General features: G+C 43.0%; 1 protein-coding gene across 5 annotated transcripts in view; it reads right to left on the reverse strand.

The window, feature by feature from the left end:
- GNB5 (G protein subunit beta 5) overlaps positions 1 to 26,537 on the reverse strand; it is a 45,958-nt gene that overhangs the window by 2,529 nt on the left and 16,892 nt on the right. For all 5 annotated transcript variants that reach the window (XM_072738565.1, XM_072738562.1, XM_072738563.1 and 2 more), the window contains 8 exons: positions 25,533 to 25,574; positions 23,022 to 23,098; positions 19,204 to 19,336; positions 8,480 to 8,623; positions 6,453 to 6,544; positions 4,105 to 4,153; positions 2,083 to 2,179; positions 950 to 1,116 (listed from right to left, as the gene is read on the reverse strand). In XM_072738565.1, coding sequence (XP_072594666.1) covers positions 950 to 1,116; positions 2,083 to 2,179; positions 4,105 to 4,153; positions 6,453 to 6,544; positions 8,480 to 8,623; positions 19,204 to 19,336; positions 23,022 to 23,098; positions 25,533 to 25,574 — 801 coding nt within the window. The remainder of the gene's footprint in view (positions 1 to 949; positions 1,117 to 2,082; positions 2,180 to 4,104; positions 4,154 to 6,452; positions 6,545 to 8,479; positions 8,624 to 19,203; positions 19,337 to 23,021; positions 23,099 to 25,532; positions 25,575 to 26,537) is intronic.

A 26,537-nucleotide genomic window follows, 5' to 3' on the forward strand; every position in this document is an offset into this window, starting at 1 on the left:
CTTGCCCTGGAAGATGAATTCACAGATACCTTTGTTGTACGTTTTAGGAACCTCACAAAAATCCTTTATTTATCCTAAGAGTAGACTACTCAAACTACCCTTTTTAGAAAAGACATTCACTTCTCAGGCCTACCCAGAGCATCAACAAATGACTGGTTACTTTTCAAGACTGTCTTCAAAATCCTCTTCCTCCCCTAACTATGTGTCCAGCAATCTTAAAATTATTATTCCACAAATGTCCAATCTTAATTAAATCCCTGCATCTGGCCTTAAACCAGACCCCCCCTCCCCACACCTCCTAAACATTTGTCTTTGTTCTCACATTCTGAGAGGCCACTAAGACTGTCAAGTTTGTGCTCTGTCCCCACCGAGGTAAGAAAAAACTTAGAAACTTAAGAAATAAACTTTGCTTTATGAATAGGCTATTTTGGAGCTATTTATGAGGAGCCAACATCCAACAAGGTCTTAGAGCTCTTTGAAAATCTGATGAAAGCCATGAGGACAACTCTTCCCAGAAAAATGGACACATGAAATGTGACCTATAATTTTGGGGACTTCATGAGTTCCCTAAAGCTCCTCTGTGGGTCTCACAAAGGTGTGTCACCATGGAATAAGAATGTTGCACCACTGAGAGGTGAGATTGACACTGTGGTTTGCCCAAGATAGAATCAGAAGAATCCTACTTTCAGGATCAATGGTAACTGCTTGGGTCACCTGGCCCAATTATTATTTCAATTACATGCTGATAGTTATTTAACCAAGTTTGAACACCTGCCTTGATGGGGGACTCCCTACCTCTCTGGGGCAACGGATCGGTTCTGGGGCCATGAGCTGAAATTAGAGCTCTGTCTGGCTGACATGTCCCATGTTTACACTGAGCCTCTGCTTTAAGAAGGCCAATCACTCCTCCTCTCACACACACAGTAAAATAAAAGAATGTCTCTCTTACTCTTAGGGTATGATCCCAGGATCCTGAGCAAAAAGCAGTCCCATCAGGGGAAACTCGTAGAGTGCTGACTCGGTTTTCATGTCCAAACAGGATGGAGACTCGGGACCCCTTAAGAACATCCCAGACATTGATGGTATAATCGTTGTATCCAGCAAATAGTAGGCGACCTCAAAGTAGGAGGATATGATGGTTATTGAACCAGTTCTTCCCTTTCTGTTTTTCTTTTCATGACTTTCACTCGTGCGATCATGCAGTCACTTGCTCGCTCATTCATTCATTCATTCATTCATTCATTCATTCATTCATTCAATCAACAGTGATTTTGTGCCTGCTATGTGCCAGGCATTGTGCTTTGCCCTGGGGATTCTGAGAAGAGAGCACGGTTACTGTCCCTTGTGGAGGGCAGTGGTGGGCAGGCAAGTAGACAATAAATGGACACATGGTAGCACCACGTAATAAGGGCTGTATTGGAAATGCTTAGCTGTGTGTACAATGCTATGTGCTCATGGAGGAAGGGGAATCAAGCAGGGCACTGCACAGGAAGTAACAGGAGTTAGCTCTTGAGGGCTGAGTAGGAGTTTGCCAGGCAGAGAAGGGAGGCAAAAGATGTTGTAGGCAGCAGCAGCATGCATGCCTAAAAGCACAGATTTAGCCTGGGGAGCTGTGTCTGGGGAAACTGAATGTTCCTATCTGTGCTGCCCTAACTCTTACTAGCCGCCTCCCCAGCTGTGAGGCACAGGTGGCATGAGCTTCAAGGCATCGAGAAAAGGGCTCTTGCTTCACCCCCCCTACAGTTGGAAAAAGTCCCTTTTCAGGGAAAAAGGGGAGAATGGAAGGCAGAGGAGGAAATGCCTAGTGAATGACTCTGCAGATGTGAAGTTTCATGCATCGTTGTCTTGAAGAACAGCATTAGGTGGCACAGCCTTCATTTCCTGTAAAATGAATGGAGTGGGGAGGCCGCTTCAGGTGCGGTGAAGTGGGGTGGGGGCTCGTGGAAGAAAACCAGTGCAAATGCAGATCGCTTAACACATTGGCTCCCAGGAAATTCAGCTGAGGGATAGCTTGATGGAAAGCTGGGTTTCATTTATATCCTGTCTTACAGCCCCAGGGAAGCTTCTAAAAGAAAATCTTACCACTGAGGGAGAAGTCCACACTGGATGCTCCAAATATGATACTCTCTTTGGAATAGATGGCAACCTCTCTGTCTGCCCGGAGGTCATAGAGGCGACACTGGGGTGACAGATCAGATAAAGGAACACTTAATTCTGGCTCCAGGTTGGTGAAGAGAGGGCCACAGGGCTAGAGGCAGGAGCCTGTGGCTTGTGTAGTTTGAGGGTGAGGGAAATACCTCTGGTTTCTTCCCCTAGTATTTTCTTCCAATTCCTATTAATTGGCATGTATCAGTGGAGATTCAAAGAAACAGCAAATACAGAAGATTTGGGAGAGGAATCAAAACTGAAAATGAAACCTCTTTTTTTTTCTGATAAAGGATACATACTCATAGTAGAAAATTCAGAAAAACTCAGAAATGCCTAAAGAAGGAAATAAAAATCACCCGAACTCCTAGAGGTATTTACTTATATCGAGGCTATTTCCTTCAGTCTACTTCCATTTCATGCATATATTTAAATGGAGTAGGTATTTCCTTATCACTTCTATTAACATCAGGTTATGAGCATTTTTCTCATATCATTAAACAATCTTCAAAAAGACATGACTAACATGGTTGCTGAATATTTCTTATGTGGATATATCAGAATCTGTTTAACCATACCCTGTTAAGAGTTTTGATTGCGTCTAATTTTTCTCCTTTATAACTAAAATTTTGGGGACCATTCTTAGGTAAATATCTTTATGCATATCTCTGATGTTTTCCTTAGAATAGTTAAGGAATAGAATCCGCAGAATAAAACTGTTTCAAGAAATAGTATGGCCAGATCAAAGAATAGGGATGTTTTGAAAGCTCTTGGATAATATGGCAAAACTGTTTTCCAGAAGAATGGTACCAATGGGCCTAACTCCAAGTTCTTTGACCGCATCACCTCCACAATGCAGCATTTCACTGCTAATCCAAATGAGCAGGCCTACCCTGCTCATTTGGTTAAGTTAAGTGATCACTTAAACCTGCATTTATTGGAATATGGGTGGTCTGATGGTCTGAAAATGTTTTCAGGTGTTGATTTGCCATTTTGGATCTCCCATGTTGTAAAAAGTCTACATTTTATCCCCTTTTTAAAAATTGGGGTGTTTATCTTATTGATTATCCAACCCCATTAATATCTAAAGGATTTCAATTTGGTCATATAGATGGCAAAAATTTTTCATAGATGTATGCCTTTATATTTTGTTATACATTTTTTGGCATATGGAAGTTTTACACTTTCATTTTCATTTTTTAAAGATCTTATTAATTCAGTATTTATTTGTCTTCCCTCTGTCAAATCCTGAGCCAACCACTTTCCCCAGGCTGCCTATAGAGGTATAGCAAAAGGAACATGTAGGGCAGATGAGATATGGGAGAAATAAGTTCCAAAAGTATTAATTATAGCAGTGCTTAACAGTTAGAAAAACCCTTGAAAAACCCAAGTGTCTAAAAATTGACTAGTTAAGTACATAACAGCATTTCCATAACATGAAATACTATTCAATCACTAAGAAAATACAATGTAGACTGGCTACATTGGCATAGGAAAATGTTCACAATCAATTGCTAAGTGACCAAAGCAAATTATAAAGCATTTTGTTTAAAAATTAAAAAGACACAAAGGAATTCACCCAACTGTGATTTTCTTGGGTTGGGAGATTAAGGTATTTTAATCCCCTACCATTTTCCTCAATGAATTCACTTTATTACTATAATAAAAAAACATTAATTTTGAAAAATAAAATTAGATCATTGCATATCTCTTTAAAAAAAATTATTTATTTATTTGAGAGAGAGAGAGAGAGAGAGCACATGCAAAAGAGTACAAATGGGGGAAGAGGGAGTAGCAGGCACAGTGCTGAGCCGGGAGCCTCACAGAGGGCTCAAACCCAGGATCCCAGGATCCAGGATCATGACCTGAGCCAAAGGCAGATGCTTAACTGATTGAGCCACCCAGGCACCCCTGCTTCTCTCTTGGAATAGGATAAGCTGTCATAACATAGAAACATACCGTAGCATCATCTGATCCTGAAGCAAAGGCATCTCCACTTGGGTAGTACCTGCAGAGAGAAAGTTTGGATAGAAAGAGCCTTATTTAGAGTGGTGATTCTCAATCCTGGATGCCTATCAGAATCATCTGGAAATCACCTGGGAAGGTTGCCCCATGCCAGGCCTGTGGAATCTGAATCTGAATCTCTACTTCTAAGGACATAAGGACCACTCTTCATAGAGGCCAGAAAGGGAGGCTCATCTGGCTGGCCCACTGGCCTCTAGTTTTCTCCCCTTTTAAGTAGGGGCCTTGCAGAGCGTTGGTGAGGAGTAACTGAGATGATGTGTGTATCTGCACCAGGCACTGAACACAGAGCAGGCGGTCTGTAACCATGGTTTCCACCGAGTACACCCCTCATTCCTGAGATTTGGCAGCTCGGGGATAAGAAAGTGATCATCTGAACAGATACTGGAACCCTATGTACAGAGCCTCTGCACTGACCACTGCCTGCCTCCACGTGATACCTCTGGTGAGGGACTTTACCTTGCCCAGCCTCAGTTTCTGCATTTGAAAACCGAGGATGCTCATGTATTTTCCCTGTTGTAAAGACCGAATCATATAGGCAAAGACCTAGGCACGGTGCCAAATGAAAAGCATTCAACAACTAATGCTTATTACTGTTCATTGTCTTCTCCTTTTCCTGGGGAAAGGGAAGTCAACACTGAGACCTAGTGGATGTTAGAGGAAGTGGGGTCAGGGTAGGGGGAACAGCATGAGTGAGAGAATGGTGCATTTTAAAACTATATTCTGTGAATATATGGGGGTTTAGTTTATTTTTGTGGCTTTATATTCTGTCCTGCATTGCACCACCTTCATTTATTATCTGTATTAATTTCCTTTGATTTTCTAGGTAATTACTGCACATTTGCCAAAAGTAATAGTCTTTTCCCTTTTTCTCTATCCTACAATTGAGGGCAAGGACCTAGAAAGTTCTTACTAACATAACATTTCTATTGTTGATGTAAATAAGAACTGTTCTCTTGTTCTTCCTTTAAAGGGGAACAGGTCTAGTGTCTTTCCCACTAAGTATAATGAAACTTCTTAGATGATTCTATTTCAAATACTGTCTCGACAGTGCCATCTTCCAATTTACATGTCGAGTCCTTGCCTTTCTGTTGGATCCAGTGCATACATCCTGCTACCTACTCAACATCTCCACTTGGTTGTATGATAAGCATCTTAAATGTAACTGTCCCAAAGCAGAGCTCCAGAACCATGTGCAATAACCACATCCTACCTGTACTTCTTCCAGTTTTCCCTGCCCTAGTAAATGGATCACTGCTTACTGCCCCTTATGAATGGTTTGGGTTCCCAAGCTCAAGGTCCTTCTCTTGTAATGCAAACCCTGGCCTGTGCAGGTGTCATTTGGTCCTCTCCATTTCACCCTGTGGATTTGGGGCTCTGGCAACCAGCACAAAAATGCCAATACCCTGGCTATTGCCACTGCTGGGAGTAACAAACTGTCCTTCATCTCAGACCCCAGAGTTTTGTGTCTTCTACTAGCATCCATGAAACTGTGGCAGCCTAACTTGATAGCTTGCAGCTAGGGTAAAATCTCAGAAATGTCACATTCTGGACATTTCTGTCTCCACAATGTCTTCTTTAGTTCCAGCTACCATCACCTCTTTCTTGAACTCACACAACTTTCTAATTGGTCATCACACTTCCATTCTTTCTTCCCTACAGTCTGTTCTCCAAACAGTAGCCAGAGTGATCTCTTAAAGGCAAAGCAGAGACCACATCAGCCACCCCCCAAACTGGCCTTTGGTTAGGTCCTTCCACATCTCATTTTAACCCAGTTATGTGCAAGCCTGTCTCTTTCAAACATCACTTTCTCAGAGAGGCCTTCCCAGACTATTCTAAGCAATAACCCATCCCATTCCATCTGCCTGTTTTACTTCTCTCCTAGCACTTAGCACCACCTTAAATTAAAACTAAATTGTACATTTATTTATTTGTATTTTGTCTTATCTCCTGAAAGAAAGTAAGAGACCTTCTCTATCCTGTTCACACGTTCCTGGAACAATGTCTAGCACATAAGTCTCAATATGTATTTACTGAATAAATGAATGAGAAATACTGACTCTGTTTAGAGAAGTTAATATCAATTGCTCCGAGTGGCATGAAATTAAATATCTCCAAGAGATCTGGAGCACCGTTCAGGGCCACCACAAATCAGCCTTTCTTGCTGGGGAAACCTCTCTCAGCCGAGTAAAAGGAGTCTGGATGTGGGTTCAGGGCTGAGCATTACCCCACACCAGGGATCACCAGCAGAATGGAGAATTTACATGAATATTCTACTCACTGACCGGACACTGTTGATGTCAGATTCGTGTGTTTCAAAGGCCTGCACGCACTGGCCGGAGCGCATGTCCCATACCATGGCTTTCTTGTCACATCCCTACAAATGCAAAGTTACCCAGAGTTATGGCCACTGCAAGGCCTGTCTACAGACAAGCACGAGTTCTCATTATTTAACAGAGCTGTTTACCTCTCATTGGCCAAAAAGATGCATTTCTGAGACTAGCTTCACTTAAGGCTGCTTCCTCAATGGATAAGCCCTGAGAAGATGAGACTATGTCTTGGGGTGTGGGGGAACAAGGGAGGGCACCCAGCTTTCCCCTTCAGCATGTTTTCTTCTTTTGCACCTTTCCAAGGTGGGTGCAAAACCCTCCAAGGACTCCTTGTTTTCCTCCTGGGCACTTTTCTCTTTGTTCTATCCTTCCCTTCCTCCCTTTTCCTTATCTCTGCCTCCCTAAGCACAGGGGGAAGGGCAGGCAGACAATGGGTGCACGGTGGGACCACCCTGCTTTGTCTCAGGCGTATGGGACAGCCCTGAGCAAAGGTAGAGCACCAGGGGCCCTCTGCTGCATGCTGGCTGGGCATCATGACCTCGCCAGCAGTTAGCTGGGTGTCCTAACAAGTCACCGTCCTGGGCTTCTGCCTCACTACCTATAAACCCTCTCTAGGTTGCCGACATGACCCAGAGAATCATAAACATGAGGTTTTCACATTATACCATCATGGTTCTAGGAGCATATGACAAGTTCCTGCAGAGCAATCCTGTTATCCAGCTTGGGTAGGATAATGTAGACTCACTAAACAGAAGTAATGGCTTAAAATTGGTGTTCAAGCTGCTGGTTTCAGCTGCAAAGAGCGGGATGAAGTACCATAACTGACTTTTCAGAAGTCCCTGCTGTGGGGGTTCAGCACTCTGATTATCTTTAATGAGGATGTGGACAAAGCAATCAGGAGTGTCTTTAAATCTTTTAAGGACACTAAATCAAACGGAGGTCAGTGCTCTGAAAGACACAATAGAATCTACAATGATATCAACAATTTGAAAAGACAGTGCAGTTGAGGAGGGATAAATACACTTATTGAAAGGCACGGAAATGAAACATATGCAGATGGGGCTAAATACCCAAGAAGAAAATGGGGTTCCTGCTGATTAAAGGCCACACAGCCGTCACCTGATGCTCAGCTCTAAGACCTAGGCAGCTTGGAGCAAAGGGCCCTTCTGTCCTCTAGCTGCAAATGCCACACAATGGTCTGTCCAGCACGTCCTCTCTCACCTCCCTCCTGACTAAAGTGACAGAGGACCTGAGCCAGGTCAGCTGGGTCAGTTCCCCATTCTTATTTCTGGCTGTCCACAGACATACTGGCCTCTGACATCTGTGTAACATATTGTCAACTCTCCCACCTAGTATACTCCACGTCATATCCTGGGGGAGTGGGAGTACTGTTTTGCATCACGCCCAATTTACAGATGAGGAAATTTAGTCAAGTAGTAAAGCTGGGACTCAGGCATCCTGATGGAGTGTTCCTCTGTGCCACCGCGGCCTTCAAATGTTCTCTGCTCTCCGTGTCCTGGGGTAGGAGGGTGACGGTGAGTGGCAGGGGCAGGGCAGGGTGGGACAGGGTCCCACAAGCCCCATGCCTGGATCACACACCACAATGCTGCCTCACTTCGGCAGCCATCTGACTGGCTTGGTACCCTTGTGGCTCATCTCCAGTGATTTCAGATGCTGACTCTGCTATTTGCTTGAGGAATAACCTTTTAAAATGTGGTAGATATGCATCTCAAGTCACAGCATTCACATGAGAACATTCCAGATCCCAGTGTAGACTGGATGTCAGCGGCAGAACAGGAGACCCTCAGAGCCCCGCACTGTAACCACCCACTAAGCACTGGCATTGCCGTGGGTGTGATAGTGAGGGGAGGACAAATCCTTCTGGAGAAATGTCTGATCCACCCCCTAAATTTGACAAGAACTGCCAACATAATCCTCCCACGGAGACAAAGGGCCCCTAGGGATTTCCCTTGGGTCTTTACCCCAGATACGAAGGTGTTGCCTGTTTCTGAGGGGGCCAGGTCCAAGCACAGGACGTCAGCCCCGTGCCCGTGAAAGCTCTGCAGCAGTTGCCCGCTCTCCACGTCCCACAGGGCGCATGTCCCGTCGCCACTCGCTGTCAGGATCTGTCCACAGAAAAGGACAGCAAGAGCGTTGTCATTATGACCTCTGTTGGGGGAAGTCACTCTGATGCTGAAGTTTGAAGGGGGAAAAGGAGGCTCTTGGAACACACACACAGACACATGCTTTGCTAAATCTGGATCCAAGCACAGAAATATTTCTCCTGTACTAAGAAAAAAAGTTCATTTACGACACCCTCACTGTCCTCGAGATGTGTGTTTATGTGCCTGTCCTCCTCCAGAGTATGCAATCGAGAAGGCCTCCGTGCTGTCTCCGCAGAGCTCTGCCCCTGCCTGGCATAGAGGAAGTGCTCTGTGAACGTTTGTTGGACAGAACTTGCTCAGCTCCCATGAGCAGGCCAGACACTTCTAGTGCTTCTCAGCTCTCAATATGCTCCCCAGCCACCGGGCTGCTTGCTAATATTGCATCTGGGGTGGGGCCCGAGACCCCACAGCTCTCACTAACCCTCAGCTGATGGCAGTGCCAATCATGGGACCCTGCGTGGGGCAGCACTGGACCCCATCAGGCAGCATTTTGTTAGACATGCGCTCCTGTGGTTGCTTCTTCTAGGAGCAGGGGAGTGCCCTAGACGGTCCTAGGGCCACTGAGATTCAACAAGCATTTGCAGTGTGCTGATGACATCCAGGTACTCTGCTAATAGGCATTCATTAGCGTTTGCACAAAGATTGTGCCTTGGTCTCTGCTGTCTTGATACTGACCTAATTCCAAGACCAGGCACACTTTCCTGGTGCTCTGTGAGGCAACACGAGACCCAGTGAAAACAATCTAGTGGCTTGCTTCAGGACATACCTGCTCCTGCTAGGGAAGACTGGGAACCCAAATGAAAGAAGGTAACCAGGACTATTAGCTTGCTCATCCAGACTCACTTCAGGACCTCCACCTAACGGGGCTCACCAATCAAAAGCTAGTGATGTCGTTGCCAGTTTCCTGCCTTGAGAGACACACCTTAACATCACCCAGCCTCGACCCCCCACCCCTCCAAGTGCTCTTCCTCGATTTCTTCATTTTGAGGTGCTGTGGAGTTCGTCAAGTTGGGGTTCTCCCTGACTGCAGTAGGTCTAAGAAAGTTGGCACTGACGGATAGCATGTTTTCCCGAGGATCTCGGCAGACAAGATCACGATAGAGTGAGAAGTGCTAAGATCCAGGCAGGCCCGTGGGATGGACAGCAAGCCCACTCTGACAACATCCAGGCCGGTCTCCAAGGATGCATGAGAGCTGGCCAGGTGAAGGCCTGCACAAAACAAGAGGTCGGAGGACTCTGACCCGCGGGCAAGATGGAGCTGTGGGAAGCTTCTGAGCCAGAAGATAAGATCAAAGGCAGGTTTTAGGAAAATGTATCTCAGGTCAGTGCAGCCAACCCTCAAACAGCTTCTGCAAACTTCCAAGTACAAGGGCCAGCCATACAGTGAGAGGAAGCCTGCAGTGCCTGGACAGAGGCTCAGCGGGTGGAGTTAGGGTTTTAATTTCTGCCACAGCCAGTGTGTGTGAGGCTTGGGCTCATGCTGAGCATAGCTTCGTGGGGCTGAGGGAAAGGCAGAGGAGGTGCAGGGCTCCTAGCCTCTCAGACCCAGCTGGCGGTACTGCAGAGCCTGGGGTGCTGATGGCACAGCCTCCCTGCACCCCCACCTTCCTGCTGCTCACAGGGCCCGGATGAGGTGATAAGACTGCAGGAAGAGGCTCTTGTAGGGTCAGTGCCACATAGAGAGCCCTCTGTGAGTGGAGATTACCGATGGCTGAGGAGAGGAAATGAGCACCAGGCTTAAGGACTGCTAGCATTCAGCGCACCCACTGACTGCACTGCACCTCCAAATCCCTCCTGCTGGTGGTAGTTTTCGCTTTTTTTTTTTTTTTAATATTTTATTTATTTATTTATTCATGAGAGAGAAAGAGAGAGAAAGAGAGAGAGAGAGAGAGAGAGAGAGAGGCAGAGGGAGAAGCAGGCTCCATGCAAGGAGCCAGACTTGGGACTCGATCCCAGGACCCCAGGATTACGCCCCGAGCCGAAGGCAAGCACTAAACTGCTGAGCCACCCAGGGATTCCCGGTTTTCTCTTCTCTCCTTCCTTCCTGTTCTCTTCCCTTCTCTCTTACAGGTACTTACAAAGAATCTTTTTTCCTATGCAGGAGAGAAACACAACTCAGGAAGAGGAATCTACTCTCACCCTGATCTGGTGCCTCCTGCCTGCCCGTAGTCTGGGGAGGCCTAGAATCTCCTTGCAGCTAGGAGAAGCCACTTTGGAGCTCCTTCCTGAAGCAAGAGCTGGATGAGTTCCAGAGAGCTTAGGCTTCTTGGGTGTGGCCCCCAAGACCCTTCTCAAAGCTCCCATTCAGGGGCAGCTCTCAAATTTGAGGCATCTCCAAGGCTGCAAAGCTCCTGTTTTGTGGGACTCTCTCAAACCTTGGCCTGGGTACACCCAGGCTTATAAAAGCAGCTTATGAAAACACAAGACTTAGACTGGGTCTTAATTTGGGTACTTATATTTTATAATATACTGTAATTCCTTTTACTCTCTCCTGGCCCACACCCACTCCTGCCCTAACACTTGCAGAGAGCCAATAATCTCCAGTCTTTTTTGGGACATCCAAACAATCTGCTTTAAATGATTACCTCAGCTTAGCTCTTTAATTTGCAAATTTTCCATACCATATTCTTCAAAGAAATGAAAGGTTTTTAAAAGTTATAAGTAAATAGTAAAGAAATATTAAAAAAAGACTTAATATTTTTGTGATCTTCATTACAAGTAAAAATTGAGTTTAAAAACCAAATGCTCATCATGATAAATGCACTAAACAGAACTTCTAACCCACTGTCAGTCATTTATTCAGAATGTAGAGAATTTGTAGGTTATGGGGCCCCTGGGTGGCTCAGTTGGGTAAGCTCAGGTCATGATCCCAGGGTTCTGGGATTGAGCTCTGCATTGGGCTCCCTGCTCAGTGGAGAGTATGCTCCTCCCTCTCCCTCACCCCTACTTGTGGTCTCTCGCTCTCCCAAATAAATAAAATCTTAAAAAAAAAAAAAAATTTGTAGGCCTAACATTGTAATCTTAAGACAGCCTCTTGACTTTTTCTTTTTCCATCCTTGATTATCAAAATGGAAGGAAACTTAAGATTCATTAAGGTACCCAAACCAGGCCATGCATCTGAATCACCCAGGAAGCTATGATTATTAATAATAATAAAGTAAAAAAATAATAAAGTAATCAGGGATCCCTGAGTGGCTCAGCAGTTTAGCGCTTGCCTTCAGCCCAGGGCGTGATCCTGGAGTCCCGGAATCGAGTCCCACGTTGGGCTCCCTGCATGGAGCCTGTTTCTCCCTCTGCCTGTGTCTTTGCATCTCTCATGAATAAATAAAATCTTTAAAATAATAATAATAATGAAGTAATCAAACCTAACATTTATTGATATTTACCAGGGGCTATCCTAAGCATTTTACACAAATCATCCCATTTAATCCTCAGAATACCTTATGAGAGAAGAATTTGCTACCATTGTCTCTTCAAAGTGAGAAACAGGAAACAGAATAAGGGCAACCCTCTCAGGTCCCCGCCCTCTTCAAGGGCTTTGTGCTCTATCACTTGATAAACTTTACTATTGCTCAATAAACTTTGCTGTGCCGCCTACCAAAACAAAACGAAAAAACAAAACAAAAAACCCCAAAACCAAGAATAAAAAAACAGAATAAAATCTTGTTTAGGGGACACCTGGGTGGCTCAGTGGTTGAGCACCTATCTGCCTTCGGCTCAGGGTGTGATCCTGAAGACCCGGGATTGAGTCCTACATTGAGCTCCCTCCAGGGAGCCTGCTTCTCCCTCTGCCTGTGTCTCATGAAGAAAAGAAGAAAATAAAAAAGAAAAGAAAAGAAAAGAAAAGAAAAGAAAAGAAAAGAAAAGAAAAGAAAAGAAAAGAAGGAAGGAAGGAAGGAAGGAAGGAAGGAAGGAAGGAAGGAAAGAAAGAAAGAAAGAAAGAAAGAAAGAAAGAAAGAAAGAAAGAAAAGAAAGAAAATCTTAAAAAAAAACCCCAACTTTGTTCAGGACTGAGCTGCTAGAACACAGTGAAGCCGGGATTTGATCCCAGCTGCCTGACTCTGAGCCAAGACCTTCACCCTGCTCTGTCTTCCAGGGTGCATCCACACCCTGGGCTAGCTCCTGCTTTGCTGGAAAGCACTTTCTAGCTTACAGGTGCCCTTTTGATCTCCACCTCCAGCACCTGTGGTAACACAGGGTGAGGGTGATGCGACTCCACCAGAGGGACTTTAGATATCTGAAGACTCATTGTTCTTGCATTCCTCTGAGCCTTCCTTCATCCAGGCTAAATGTTCTGTGTTACTTTGGCTGCTCCTGGGGCCCAAAGACACCTGGTTCTGGCCACTGCAGCCAGCCCAGCCACAGTGCTCTCTACTGTCCAGGTCTATGAGAATCCTGGTCACAAACAACAGGTGCAAACACTGCACACCGAGTCCAAACACCCTTCTGCTCAGCAATTAAACAGCCAGTCACCTGGTCTCCCTGCCAGGAGACTCATCTTTCTTTCTTTCCTTTCTTTCCTTCTTTCTTTTCTTTTCTTTCTTTTCTTTTCTTTTCTTTTCTTTTCTTTTCTTTTCTTTTCTTTTCTTTTCTTTTCTTTTCTTTTCTTTTCTTTTCTTTTCTTTTCTTTTCTTTTCTTTTCTTTTCTTCCTTCCTTCCTTCCTTCCTTCCTTCCTTTCTTTCTTTCTTTCTTTCTTTCTTTCTTTCTTTCTTTCTTTATGATAGTCACAGAGAGAGAGAGAGAGAGGCAGAGACACAGGCAGAGGGAGAAGCAGGCTCCATGCACTGGGAGCCCGACGTGGGATTCGATCCCGGATCTCCAGGATCGCGCCCTGGGCCAAAGGCAGGCGCCAAACCGCTGCGCCACCCAGGGATCCCTTGCCTCCCTTTCTGACCTCAGCCAGCTGAAACCAGAGTGGGCCATGGAAGTATCATACTCTCCTTAAAAGAAACCCAAATCTGACCCAGCTCCTGCAATGGTTCCCTGTCCATCTCTAGGGTCAGGCGGACTCAGGGGCCCCTTTGATCTGGCCCTGCCCACCTCTCAGGCTGCCTGTCTCCCACTGGGCTGCCCTCACACTTCACTGGCAACACCCCTTTTCTCCAAGGCTTGCCATTTCAGCAAGTTTGCCACCAGCCCTCCTGTTCTGAACTTTCAGCTTCCCCCGCTGTTAATCACAGATGGTTTCCATGAAGGTCCTGAGAACAGAGACTGAGTGTGAGCGAGTCCACCTCCAGAACCGGCGGTATCTGGCAATGTGGGTGGTGGGCACCTACGAAGATTTGCTAAATAGATATGAATGAATAAACTAAGGATCCTTTTATGACTTGTTAAAAAACTTAGTCAAAGTGTTAAAATTCTATTGTTTTCACCTTGCAGTTTATTCTAAGTAGGGAACAGATTTACTATTGAAAGCTTTTTCTTTTGGCATTGTTAAAACAGGAGTATAAAGTAAGTACAATGAGGTGTATAAAGTGCACAACTCTGGAGCTCAGCAGCTCATTCAAGTTTTACACATTTAAGCATGTTGCAGCCACTGCTCAGACTGAAAGACAGGCATTTCCACCCCCTTAGAAGGTTCTCTGTTCTACTCCCATAACCACCAAGTAAATTAGAGGAGGATGTTGAATGTGGTATGCAGTTTATCTCAGCTCTCTCTTATTAATAGCCCTGACTTTTCCCATTTTTGACTTATTAAAAATAATAGTAATAACCAATGGGAAACAATGGGAGCTCCCTCTTAGAGCCAGCTGCTAGAGCACACCTCTCCTGTTAAGAAAGACACTTACATTGCACAAAGTAGACCTTAAAATAAAGACTGTAACAAAAGATAAAGCAGGGCACTACATAATGACAAAGAGAAAACTCCAACAAGAAGATATAACAATTGTAAACACCTATGCACCTAACATAGGAGCACCTAAATGGATAAAGCAACTACCAACAGACACAAAGGGAGAAACCGACAGTTATACAATAATAATAATATGGGACTTTAACACTCCACTTACATCAGTGGATGGATAATGCAGACAGAAAATGAACAAGGAGACGGTGGCTTTGAGGGACACATTGGACCAGATGAGCCTAACATACATTAGAATATTCCATCCAAAAACAGTGGAATACACATTGTTTTCAAGTGCACAAAGAACATTCTCCAGAATAGATCACAGGTTAGGCTACAAAACAAGTCTCAATAAATTAAAAAAACAACTGAAATTATATCATTCATCTTTTCCAAGTACAACAGTTGAGCACAATCAATCACAAGAAAACATCTGGAAAGAACACAAATCAATGGAAGTTAAATAACAGACCACTAAATAATGGATGGGTCAACCAAGAAATCAGAGAGGAAATAAAATATACATGGATACAAATGAAAACAAAAACACAACAGCCCAAAATCGTTACGATACAGCAAAAACTGTCCTAAGAAGGAAAATTATAGCAATACAGGTGTACCTCAAGAAGCAAGAATATCTTGAATAAACAACCTAACCTTACACATAAAGGAGCTAGGAAAAGAACAAAAGCCAAAGCCAGTAGAAGAGAGGAAATAACAAGATTAAAGAAATCAGGACACTGGGGTAGCTCAGTGGTTGAGAGTCTGCCTTCGGTTGGGGGTGTGATCCCAGAGTTCTGGGATCGAGTTCCATATCGAGTCCCACATCGGGTTCTGTCTACATAGGGAGCCTGCTTCTCCCTCTGCCTATGTCTCTGCCTCTCTCTCTGTGTCTCTCATAAATAAATAAATAAATAAATAAATAAATAAATAAATAAATAAAGTCTTTAAAAAAGAGAAGAAGAAATAAGTGACACAGAGACTAAAAAAACAATAGAACAGATTGATGAAACCAGGAGCTGGTTCTTTGAAAAGATCAACGAAATTGATAAACCTTTAGCCAGACTCATCAAAAAAAGAAGAAAGAGAACTCTAAATAATAATCAGAAATAAAGAAGAAGAAATAAAGCTTACACTAGAGAAACACAAAGGATTATAAGTGATATTATGAAAAATTATATGCCAACAAATTGGGTAATCTAGAAGAAACAGGTAAATTCCTAGAAACACATCCCCTTCCAAAACAGAATCAAGAAGAAATAGAAAATTTGAATAGACTGGTTACTAGCAATGAAATTGAATCACTAATTAAAAAAAAACAAAACTCCCAAAAAACAGAAGTCCAGAACCAGATGACTTCACAGATGAATTCTACCAAATATTTAGAGAAGAGTTAATACCTATTCAATTAAACCATTCCAAAACCTAGGAAAGCTCCCAAATTCATTCTACAAAACTTGGGTTATCCTGATACCAAAACCAGGTTAAGACAGACAGACACACACACACACAAAAGAATACTACAGGCCAATATCTCCGATGAACTTAGGTGCAAAAAATCCTCAACAAAATATTAGCAAACTGAATTCAACAACACACTAAAAAATCATTCACCATGATGAAATAGGATTTATTCCAGAATGCAGGGTGGTTCAATATTCACAAACCAATCAACATGATACCTCGCATAACAAGAGAAAAGATAAAAACCATATGATCATCTCAGTAGATGCAGAAAAAGCATTTGGCAAGATTCAACATCTATTCATGATAAAAACTCTCAATGAAGCAGGTTTAGAAAGAACATACCTCAACATAATAAAGGCCATCTATGAAAAAGCCACAGCTAACATCATATTCAATGGGGACAAACTGAGAGCTTTTCCTCTAAGATCAGGAACAAGACAAGGATGCCCACTCTCACCACTTTTACTCAACATAGTACTGGAAGTTCTACCCACAACAATCAGACAAGAAAAAGAAAGAAAAGGCATCCAATTTGGTAAGGAAGAAGGTAAGTTGTCACTCTTTACAGATGACATGAGAGCATATATAGAAAACCCTAAAGATTCCAGCAAAGAAACTACTAGAACTGATAAATGTATTCAGTGAAGTTGCAGGATATAAAATTAATACATAGAAATATGTTGCATTTCTATACACTAATAATGAAGCAGCAGAAAATAAATTAAGAAAATAAGCCCATGGACAACTTGTACCAAAAAGAAGAAAATACTTAAGAATATACTTAACCAAGGAGGTGATAGATCTATACTCTGAAAACTGTAAAACATCAATGAAAGAAACTGAAAACAACACAAATGGGAAGATATTCCATACTCCAGAACCAATATTGCCAAAATGTCAATAGCCAAAGCACTTTATAGATTTAATCCAATCCCGATTAAAATACCAACAATATTAAAAAAAATACCAACAATATTTTTCACAGAACTAGAACAAACAATCCTAAAACTTGTATGGAACCACAAAAGACCCCACAAATTAGCCAGAGCAATCTTGAGAAAGAACAAAACTGAAACCCCAGATTTCAAAATACACTGCAAAGCTGTAGCAATCACAGAATTATGGTACTAGCACAAAAACAGACACATAATCAATGGAACAGAAGAGATTCCAGAAATAAATCCACGCTTTTATGGTCAATTAATAGTAAAGTAGGCAAGAATATACAATGGAAAAAAGACAGTCTCTTCAACAAATGGTGTTGGGAAAACTGGACAGGTACATGCAAAAGAATGAAACTGAACTACCATACACAAAAAATAAATTCAAAATGAATTAAAGTCCTAACCATGAGAGCTGAAACCATAAAATTCTTCGAAGAAAACAGAGGCAGTCATTTCTTTGACATTGACCATATAAACATTTTTCTAAATATGTCTCTTTGACCAAGGGAAACAAAAGCAAAATTAAACTATTGGGATTATACCAAAATAAAAGACTTTTGCACAGTGAAGAAAACTATGAATAAAACAGGAAGATCACCTATTGAATGGGAAAAGATTTTGCAAATGACATATTTGATAAGGGGTTAATATCCAAGATAAAGAAAGAACTTACACAACTCAATACCAAAAAAAGCAAATGATCCAATTTAAAAATGCCAGAGACCTTGAATATACATTTTTCCAAGGAAGACATATAGATGGCCAACAGACGCATGAAAAGATGTTCAACATCACTCATTGTCAGGAGAATGCAAATGAAAACTACAATGAGCTATTACCTCACACCTGTCAGAATGGCTAGTATCAAAAACACAAGAAATAACAAGTGTTGGCCAGGATGTAGAAAAAAAGGACCCTCTTGTATTATTGGTAGGAATGCAAATTAGTGCAGCCACAGTGGAAAAGAATATGGAGGTTCCTCACCAGTAATTCTACTACTGGGTATTTTACCCAAAGGATATAAAAACACTAATTAAGAAAGATGTATGCACCCCTATGTTTGTTGCAACATTATTTATCATAGCCAAATTATGGAAGCAACCCAGGTGCCCATCCATAGATCAATGGACAAAGATGTGGTATATATATATAGATACACACACACACACACACACACACACACACTTACACACTGGAATATTATTCAGTCATAAAAAAGAATGAGATATTGCCATTTGCAAAAACATAGATGGAGCTATGAGATTATAATGGTAAGTGAAATAAGTCAGAGAAAGACAAATACCATATGATTTCACTCACATATGGAATATAAGAAACAGAAAAAAGAAGAGACAAGCCAAAAAAGACTCAATATGATTTTTTTTACCCCATGCTCCCACCCTTCAGCAACCCCCAGTTTGTTTCCTATGATTGTCTCTTATGATTTGTCTCCCTCTCTGATTTCATCTTATTTTTCCCTCCCTTCCCCTATGACCCTCTGCTTGGTTTCTTAAATTCCACATGTGAATGAGATCATATAATTGTCTTTCTCTGATTGATTTATTTCACTTAGCAAAATATCCTCCAGTTCCATCCACATTGTTGCAAATGGCAAGATTTCATTTTTTTGGTTGCTGAGTAGTATTCCATTGTGTATATATGTATACACACACACATATATATACATATATATATGTATATATACCACATATATACACACACATATATATATACCATATCTTCTTTATCCATTCATCTGTTGATGGACATCTGGGCTCTTCCCATAGTTTGGCTATTGTGGACATTGCTGCTATAAACATTGGAGTGCAGGTGCCCCTTGAGATCACTCTATTTGCATCTTTGGGGTAAATACCTAGTAGTGCAATTGCTGGGTCATAAGGGTAGCTTTATTTTCAACTTTTTGAGGAACTTCTGTACTGCAAAAAACAGACTGTTAATACAGAGAACAAACTGGTGGTTGCCAGAGGGAAGGTGGGGAATGATAGGTGAAATAGATAAAGGGGATTAAGAGCACATTTATCAAGATGAACAGTGAGAAATGCATAGAACTGTTGAATCACTATACTGTGCATCTGAAACTAATATAACACTATATGTTAACTAGCTTGAATAAGATATAATGACAACAGCAACAATAATAATAATAATAATAATAAACAGGGACACTGGAAAGCTTCCTCTCCCTGCTACCCCTCCTTAGTTCTCTGTCACTTCCCTTGCTCTCTGGCAGGCTGACCCACCACACGGCCTCTTAACGTACCTGCATGTCTGAGTTGGTGAAGCTGCAGGCCGACAAGTAGTTGGTGTGCATCGCGACAGACTTCTTTTTGGCAGCCATGTTTTCATTTTTGTCAAACGTCAGTGGATACACAGAACACTTATTATCCAAGCCACTAGCGTGGGAAGAAAAAAGTGTCAAATGCTAATTTAAGAGAACGGAATACATGTATAGTTTCTCATTCATGTAATCTTTTCAAAATGTTTTCCCTTGGCCGCATCATATATTATAAGCTTTCCTCCAACTTTGAAGATTTTAAATGTGTTGTAAAACTGAAAGAAAAAATAGTACAATGAGCACCCAGATACCTATATTCACTAACTTAGCATTTTGTCATATTTGTGGCAGCAAATTCTGAACCCATTTGAAGGTAAATGCAGACATGACATGTTACATTTAAGTACTTTAATTCGCAAATTTACCTCTTCTAAAAAAAAAAAGAACATTCTCCTAGGTAGCCACTGGATCATTATCACATCTGAAAAAACTAACACAAATTTCATAACAGGAGGTAATAAGCCATCCATATTCAATCTTCCGCATTGTCCCTGGGAGCCAGGGCCCAATCAAGGTTCACACGTTGCATTCAGCTTTTATAGCAGCTGCTACTTCTTCTTCTTCTTTTTTTAAGGTTTTACTTATTTGAGAGAGAGAGAGAGAGAGAGAGAGAGAGAGACAGCATGAGTGAGGTGGAGGGGCAGAGGGAGAGGGAAAAGCAGGGACCCTTTTGAGCAAGGTGCCCGACGTGGGGCTCCATCTCAGGACTCTGGAATTATGATCCAAGCTGAAGGCAGACGCTTAACCAACTGAGCCACCCAGGCGCCCCTGCTCAATTTAGTTTTTGATGCTCTTTTCTCATCCACTGGACCCCATATTTTAAATGTTTGTTGATATTTCACCAATATTTACACCCGGAGCTCCCTCTGCTTTTGTTTCCTAACAAGCTGTGAGGCAGTCATTGCAGGCACTGACCATCTATCACATGCCGGGGCCAGGAGACAGATATGAGTGAGATGAAGGCACAGCCATTCCTCCTCCCTGAGCTCTCACGCTGCACCATGCTGTTACCAACAACCTGTCTACCTGGGCCCTATCAAATTGTTCTCTTCCCTGCTGGTCCCCTGCCCTCATGAAAATTTTCCCACTGGTTCAAGCAAGAAATAACTGACAGAACCATTTTCCAAATTACTGTTAAAGACATTGTTCACAGGGTGTCTGGAGGGTTCAGTCAGTTAAGTGGCTGACTCTTGATTTCCACTCAGGATGTGATCTCAGGGTCAGGAGATGGATCCTTGCATCAGGCTCTGTGCTCAGTGGGGAGTCTGCTCGAGGTTCTCTCCCTCTGCCCCTACCCCCCCTTGCTTTCTCTAAAAAAATAAATATAAAACAATAAAGACATTGGTCACTATGTTATATATCCATTGCGTATTGCAGAAGGATCTACCCAATATATTCTTTTTGTAATATAGGATCAGATAGCTGATATCTCAGTATCAAATATTGAGAAATTATGTAACTCCTCTAACTCTATGCATGTGCTACCATTAATGCCCAGTTAGAAACATATTATTCCAGAGTATTTAAAAATGTATTTACTATTTCTAATGAGTAAGGGCTCTTTCTTTCAAGGAGAAAAAAATCTCTTATGCATTGGGGCAAAATAATCATCTTCATGGCTTTTTTTTTTTTTTTTTTTTTTTACTGATTTCTCCTGACCCCCAGGCCAAGGACACGAAGCCATCATTTATAGCTAAGGAGCATTAAGCTAGACTTGAGGAGATGGGTCTCATTCAAGTATAAACTATAAATAAAATCTAAAGCTTGTCAAAAAAAAAAAAAAAGCTGTCCTCTCATAGGAGAGGTCAGCTTTTATCCTTGGCTGCTGGGAGGTCATCCCTGAGCCCCTGGAATGGCCTGCCTGCCAGGAGAACAGCTTTGGCTAATAGACAATCTAACAGTGTGATTTTTGGTGGGGGCTTCAGGACATGCATGGTGAGTTCTGACCTCCTCAGATGAACAAGAAACTAAAGATATTTGCCTAAACCTCGAGGACATACTGGAGACTGACGGCCAGCCACATAGGCAGTATGTGATTGAGCCCCAGTAAAAAATCTTGGCACCAAAGACTCAGGCGAGTTTCCCTGGCTGATAATACTCCGTGTACCATCAAGCGTAGTGGGCAGGAGGTAATGCCATCCGTAACTCCACAGGGAGGGGCCAATGGGAAGCTCTAGGTTTAGATCCCTCCTAGACCCTGTCTTGTGCACCTCTTCCTTTGGCTGGTTCTAATTTGTATCCTTTCACTGTTTTAAAACTGTGAGCCTAAGTATTATAGCACTTTCCTGAGTTCTGTGGTTGTTGTAGCAAATTATCAAACCTGAGGGTGGTTGTGGGGACTCCCAAATTTGTGGCTGATATCTAAAGTGACAGAAGTTTTGCGGGGACTGTGTCTCCTAACTATACAGCTGGCCGAACTCCCTTACACTTATCTTAGTGTATGTGTGTATATACACACCTACAGCTAATTAAATGTATTATGTATGTAGCATATATAAATACATATACATCTATATATATCATGTGTGTGTGTGTGTCTTTTATTGTGCTTACCTCATATTATTACAAGAAGTAAATGGGAATGAATTTTATATAAATATTACCATTCCGTTATAAAACGGAAATACAGCCTACTTTTGAATTATTAAAAAAATTAGAAAATATAAAATACATGTGTGTGAACATGGGTTCCAAAGGTACACAGGGTCTTGGCAAATGGAGAGTGAATGGAAAGATGCCCCCAAACATCCACGAAAAGGGAGGGATGTTGAGGATGACCACTGGTGTGACTCTGGTTGGAGAAGGCTCCAAACTTTTTGCTTGGAGACCAAGGGTTTTCATTTTTGAATTTTTGAAACTTTTTTCTCCTGATTATAAAAATAAATATGTTTATTTTTAAAGATGGAAAATTATAAAGAGAGAGAAAATTACAAAAATCATAAAAAAAGAGAAAAACCCCACAGTCCCATCATCCACAAAGAACTATTATTGGATGTTTTTGGTCATCACAGACTTGTTAGTGCCTCCTTTCTAAACATGGCTGGGAACCTATGGTAGAGACATTTTGGATGGTTCCAGAATTGTTTAACACAAGGACGGAAAATTATGTTAGTTACAGTTCTCACTGCCAACTCTGCTAACTGAGCTCTAGGAGAATAGGGAATAAAACACAATCTCCCTAGCAACCTGGATGTTCTTTTCACTTACTGTAACTAAGAAGTTTCCTTTTTAATGGTTGTATAAAATATTCCCTTCAACTCATGTACTACAATTCACTTAATGATTTCCTTTGATGGACACACTATCCCTCCCCACCCTTCTTTTTTTTTTTTATTTTAAACAATGCTACAATATTATTGCTTGTATGGAATTTCTATATCTTGGGTCATTCCTTTCAAACAAGTTCTTAGATGCGGAATCACTAGATCAAAGGTTATACATTTTTCAAGGCTTCTGATACACATTACCAACATGTTTTCCAAAATGTTTGCACCAATTTATAGTCCCCACCAACAGCATTCAAGAGTAGAGGGGGCAGGTTTGAAACTCAAGCTACCTTCGGTCTGTAACGAAAATAAGCATTTGTAGTTTCTTCTTTCATGAAGTTCAGGGAGGAACTGAACATATCACATCGTGTAGTCAGTAAACAACAAAAACAGTAAGTTCTTGTTTGTTTGCTTGTTTTTGCCCATCGAATGGTATTTTATGTCTAATGGGAGATCTGAAAAGCTGCTGCTACTTACCCACATGCAATGGCACATCCCGACGGGGCGTAGGCACAGGCCATCACCCATGTGCAGGGCATAGTGACCGCATGCTCCTGAAACACAGTATGCAAGCTTCACAGAAGGAATGAGCAGTGCTTCCACACAGATGTATTAAAGTTTACTTTTCACAAAATGAAATTACTGGAGTTCCTGCTAAATCCCATTACCATTTGAAAGGGCAGTGGTGTGGGGTGAAGATCAGTTTGGGACTGACGAGGAGACTCAGCCCTTCATAATCAACTAAAGTGCAGGTCATATATTCTGAGAGCTAAAAATCCCAGCCAGCAAAACAACACTTGTAACATTTTACTTCTCTCTCACTCTTTTTAATTAATTAATTAATTAATTTTTAAAAGATTTTATTTATTTACTCATGAGAGACAGAGAGAGAGAGAGAGGCAGAGACCCAGGCAGAGGGAGAAGCAGGCTCCATGCAGGGAGCCCAATGTGGGACTCGATCTGGGGTCTCCAGTATCATATCCTGGGCCAAAGGCAGGTACTAAACCACTGAGCTACCCGGGCTGCCCTCTCTCACTCTTTTTAGAAAGATTTAGTTATTTGAGAGAGAGAGAGAGAACAAGCAGGGGGAGGAACAGAACCCTTAAGCAGACTCCCCGTTGAGCATGGAGCCCCTACATTGTGGGGCTCAATCTCACGACCCATGAAATCACAACCTGAGCTGAAACCAAGAGTCGGATGCTCAACCAACAGAGCCACCCAGGCACCCCTACTTATTTCTTAATGTTATACTCCCCTGGGTCTTCTGAATGAATAGGGGGCCCCATCTTCTTTGAAAGGTCTGATTTTCACTTCAGTTATTTGCTTTACCTTATTTACTTAGATTCCCCCTATTTTCAATATCTATTCTTAAATGATTCTACATGTGTGTTGTGTTGTTTCCTTGGGAGTATACAAGAGCCTCTGTCCCCCGTGGGCCCTGAAAGCAGTCCTGGGAAGGTCTGAGTGGGGGCGGGGGTGGGCAGAGTGATCCTGAGTTGTGCTCACAGGTGATAGAGGACCTGTAACATGGAAGCAATGAGAACTAGGTGTGGCAGTTCCTGCTCCTGGCTGGTGGTCGGGTCACCACGTTCTCCTGAATGCCAAGAGGCAAACAACAAAGCCACAACGTAAAACCTTCTGAGTCTGTGGTCTTATTTTCATGAGAAACATGAACCCTGGTTCCTGGTTCCAACACCAGCAAGATGTATGGCCCCATCCAGGCCAGCCATCTGGGGAGACCATCAGTAAAGGGAGAGGATGATTCCTAAAGTACATTCGAGTACCTGTCTTCTTTCCTGTTATGATTCACTGTGTTTTTGTGGGAGAAACACAGGCCCTGATACTGCTTGTGGAAATTCTGACACAGTCTATAGCCTTTCAGATGCCAAGAATAATCCACTGTGGCAAATGGCCACTCTCACCAGAAGGCACTCCAGGCCCCATTCCTTATAAGTAATAACTATGTTTCCTGCCAGAGGCCACAGTGGCAACACCACACTCCCCAGAAATCAGGTGGTGTGTGCTCGATGACATGCAAGGCTTAAACAGTAGCAACAGAAACCCACACGCTACTGAGGATGCTAAGGTGCGCTGGGAGAAGCACAGGCTTCCGTGGAGGGAGGTGCGGGATGGGAAAGCCCCTTGCAGACTCTTAAGTTGCCATCTTTATTATTCCCCGGGGGCCTGACCATTAGGAACTCTGCTCCAAAAGATGGTTCTGGCACCCAGAACCGCCCCCCATCAGGTTGTGTAGCAACTGCCTACCACAACACTTAACTAAACACATTCAGTAATGCAGAATATGGATGCTGTTCAGTTTGAGGCAGATAGAGGTCTGTCTTATATAGCGATAAAGAAGACCTTTACACGTAAATGACAGAATCAGTATTTAATACTCAATAGTTGTTACTACAAATGGCAACCTGATGCAGGCTTGTAAGCACATCTACACATAGATTTTGGCCTTTCACTTTAGTTAAGAGTCTAAATGTAAGTCCAGTTTGGAACTGAGCACGCCCAGGCCAGATTGCCTGGATATCATTGGACAGTCACTTCAACACCCCCTACACCTTCAACTTCCCCACCACTGTCAGCTCATGTCCACGGTGCTACAGAGTCTGGTCAAAGGCACAGAGGGCAGAGAAAGCTGGGGATTCATGAACCTCTTACCATCACTTAGAAGAAAAATAATAAATGCACGTGTGAAGGTGACAAGCTTTCCAGGCCAGCCTGCCTGGTTTTAGTGCTAGCATCCTCTCTGGGGGCTCTGCGTGCTCTTGCCTGGGTGAGGGGCTTCAGCCCGGGAGAGGAACCGACACTGCCATGGGCTGCTGAGCTATCTGAACACAGATGGGCCTCTTCCTGAGGTTTCTGTCCCCAGACAGGCACCCAAAAAGCAGGATGATCATGACTAGGGGTATTTGGAGGGGAAGAGGACAAGGCTGGGGTTCTGGGGTGCTGCTCAGTGCACCAGGAACAATATCTTACCTTGTTAGTAGTGAAGGAATCCCACACGATCACCTTCCCATCCTGGAGGGAAAAGAGTAAACAGCTCAGGAGTTGTCAGCCAGTCCTTATAGGTAACTGCTGAGAACTGCTCAGAAGAGCCGTGTCTGGATGGGCAGTGTGCAGGACAAAGCCAGAGGAAGTACCTGGGTAATCAACACCCTCCAGGCTATCTTTGAACAAATAGGGAGTGAATGGGGGACAGAATGGTCCAGCCTGATTAAAGGCTCAGTTCTCAACTTTATACTCCTCAGAGGAATACAAAGACTTCCATACCATTTAGAAACCAAGCCCTAATTGTTGGTACATTGTCATCACCCACCATACCCTGTCAAAAAGCTATATGGGGGTGAGACAAACCTGAAATTATCTCCAGGTACTTGACAGGTAACTAATGGTCTCTTACTTTCTTCCTTGCCACCCCCACTAGCCATCCTGAGTACTGTGCCTTGTGCTCCCTGCAGGCTGTGTCAGAGCCCCACCCTCATTCCTGGCCCATTTCTTGGAGCTGTGTGGGCCTGAGATCAGCCTAACTTCCCCTGACATTTCACATCTATGGTGAGAACGACATCTATCATGGTAGGGATCCCCTGTGGGAACCTGTAGAGGATGGGCCTGGGTTGGCAATGCAACCTCCATTGTAACTGCTGCTGCAGACCACCACACTGGGGCTGTGGGGAGTCACCAAGGAGTCATCTATGTGTAATACAAACCCACTGGAGATAAATCCACATGGGCCCTGGTCCCTACAATGCTGTCACCTGCCCAGCACATGGTGTGCAGGTCCTCTGGGCTCCCAGGCTCTGCCTGGCAGAGGAAGAAGATGGAAGATTCTGTAGCCTCCATGGCAGACTTGGTTTTTGTAATCATCGAAGCCGTTTGGAACCATATCTGAACAATGAGGTGAGGGCAGAAGAGATGCCGCTTAGAGGTACAAGCAAGGTCTGATTATCTAAAGTGACACAGTTGCTTTCTTTGTATAATCTA

Source organism: Vulpes vulpes, chromosome 15 (genome assembly GCF_048418805.1).
Source record: "Vulpes vulpes isolate BD-2025 chromosome 15, VulVul3, whole genome shotgun sequence".
NCBI lineage: Eukaryota > Metazoa > Chordata > Mammalia > Carnivora > Canidae > Vulpes > Vulpes vulpes.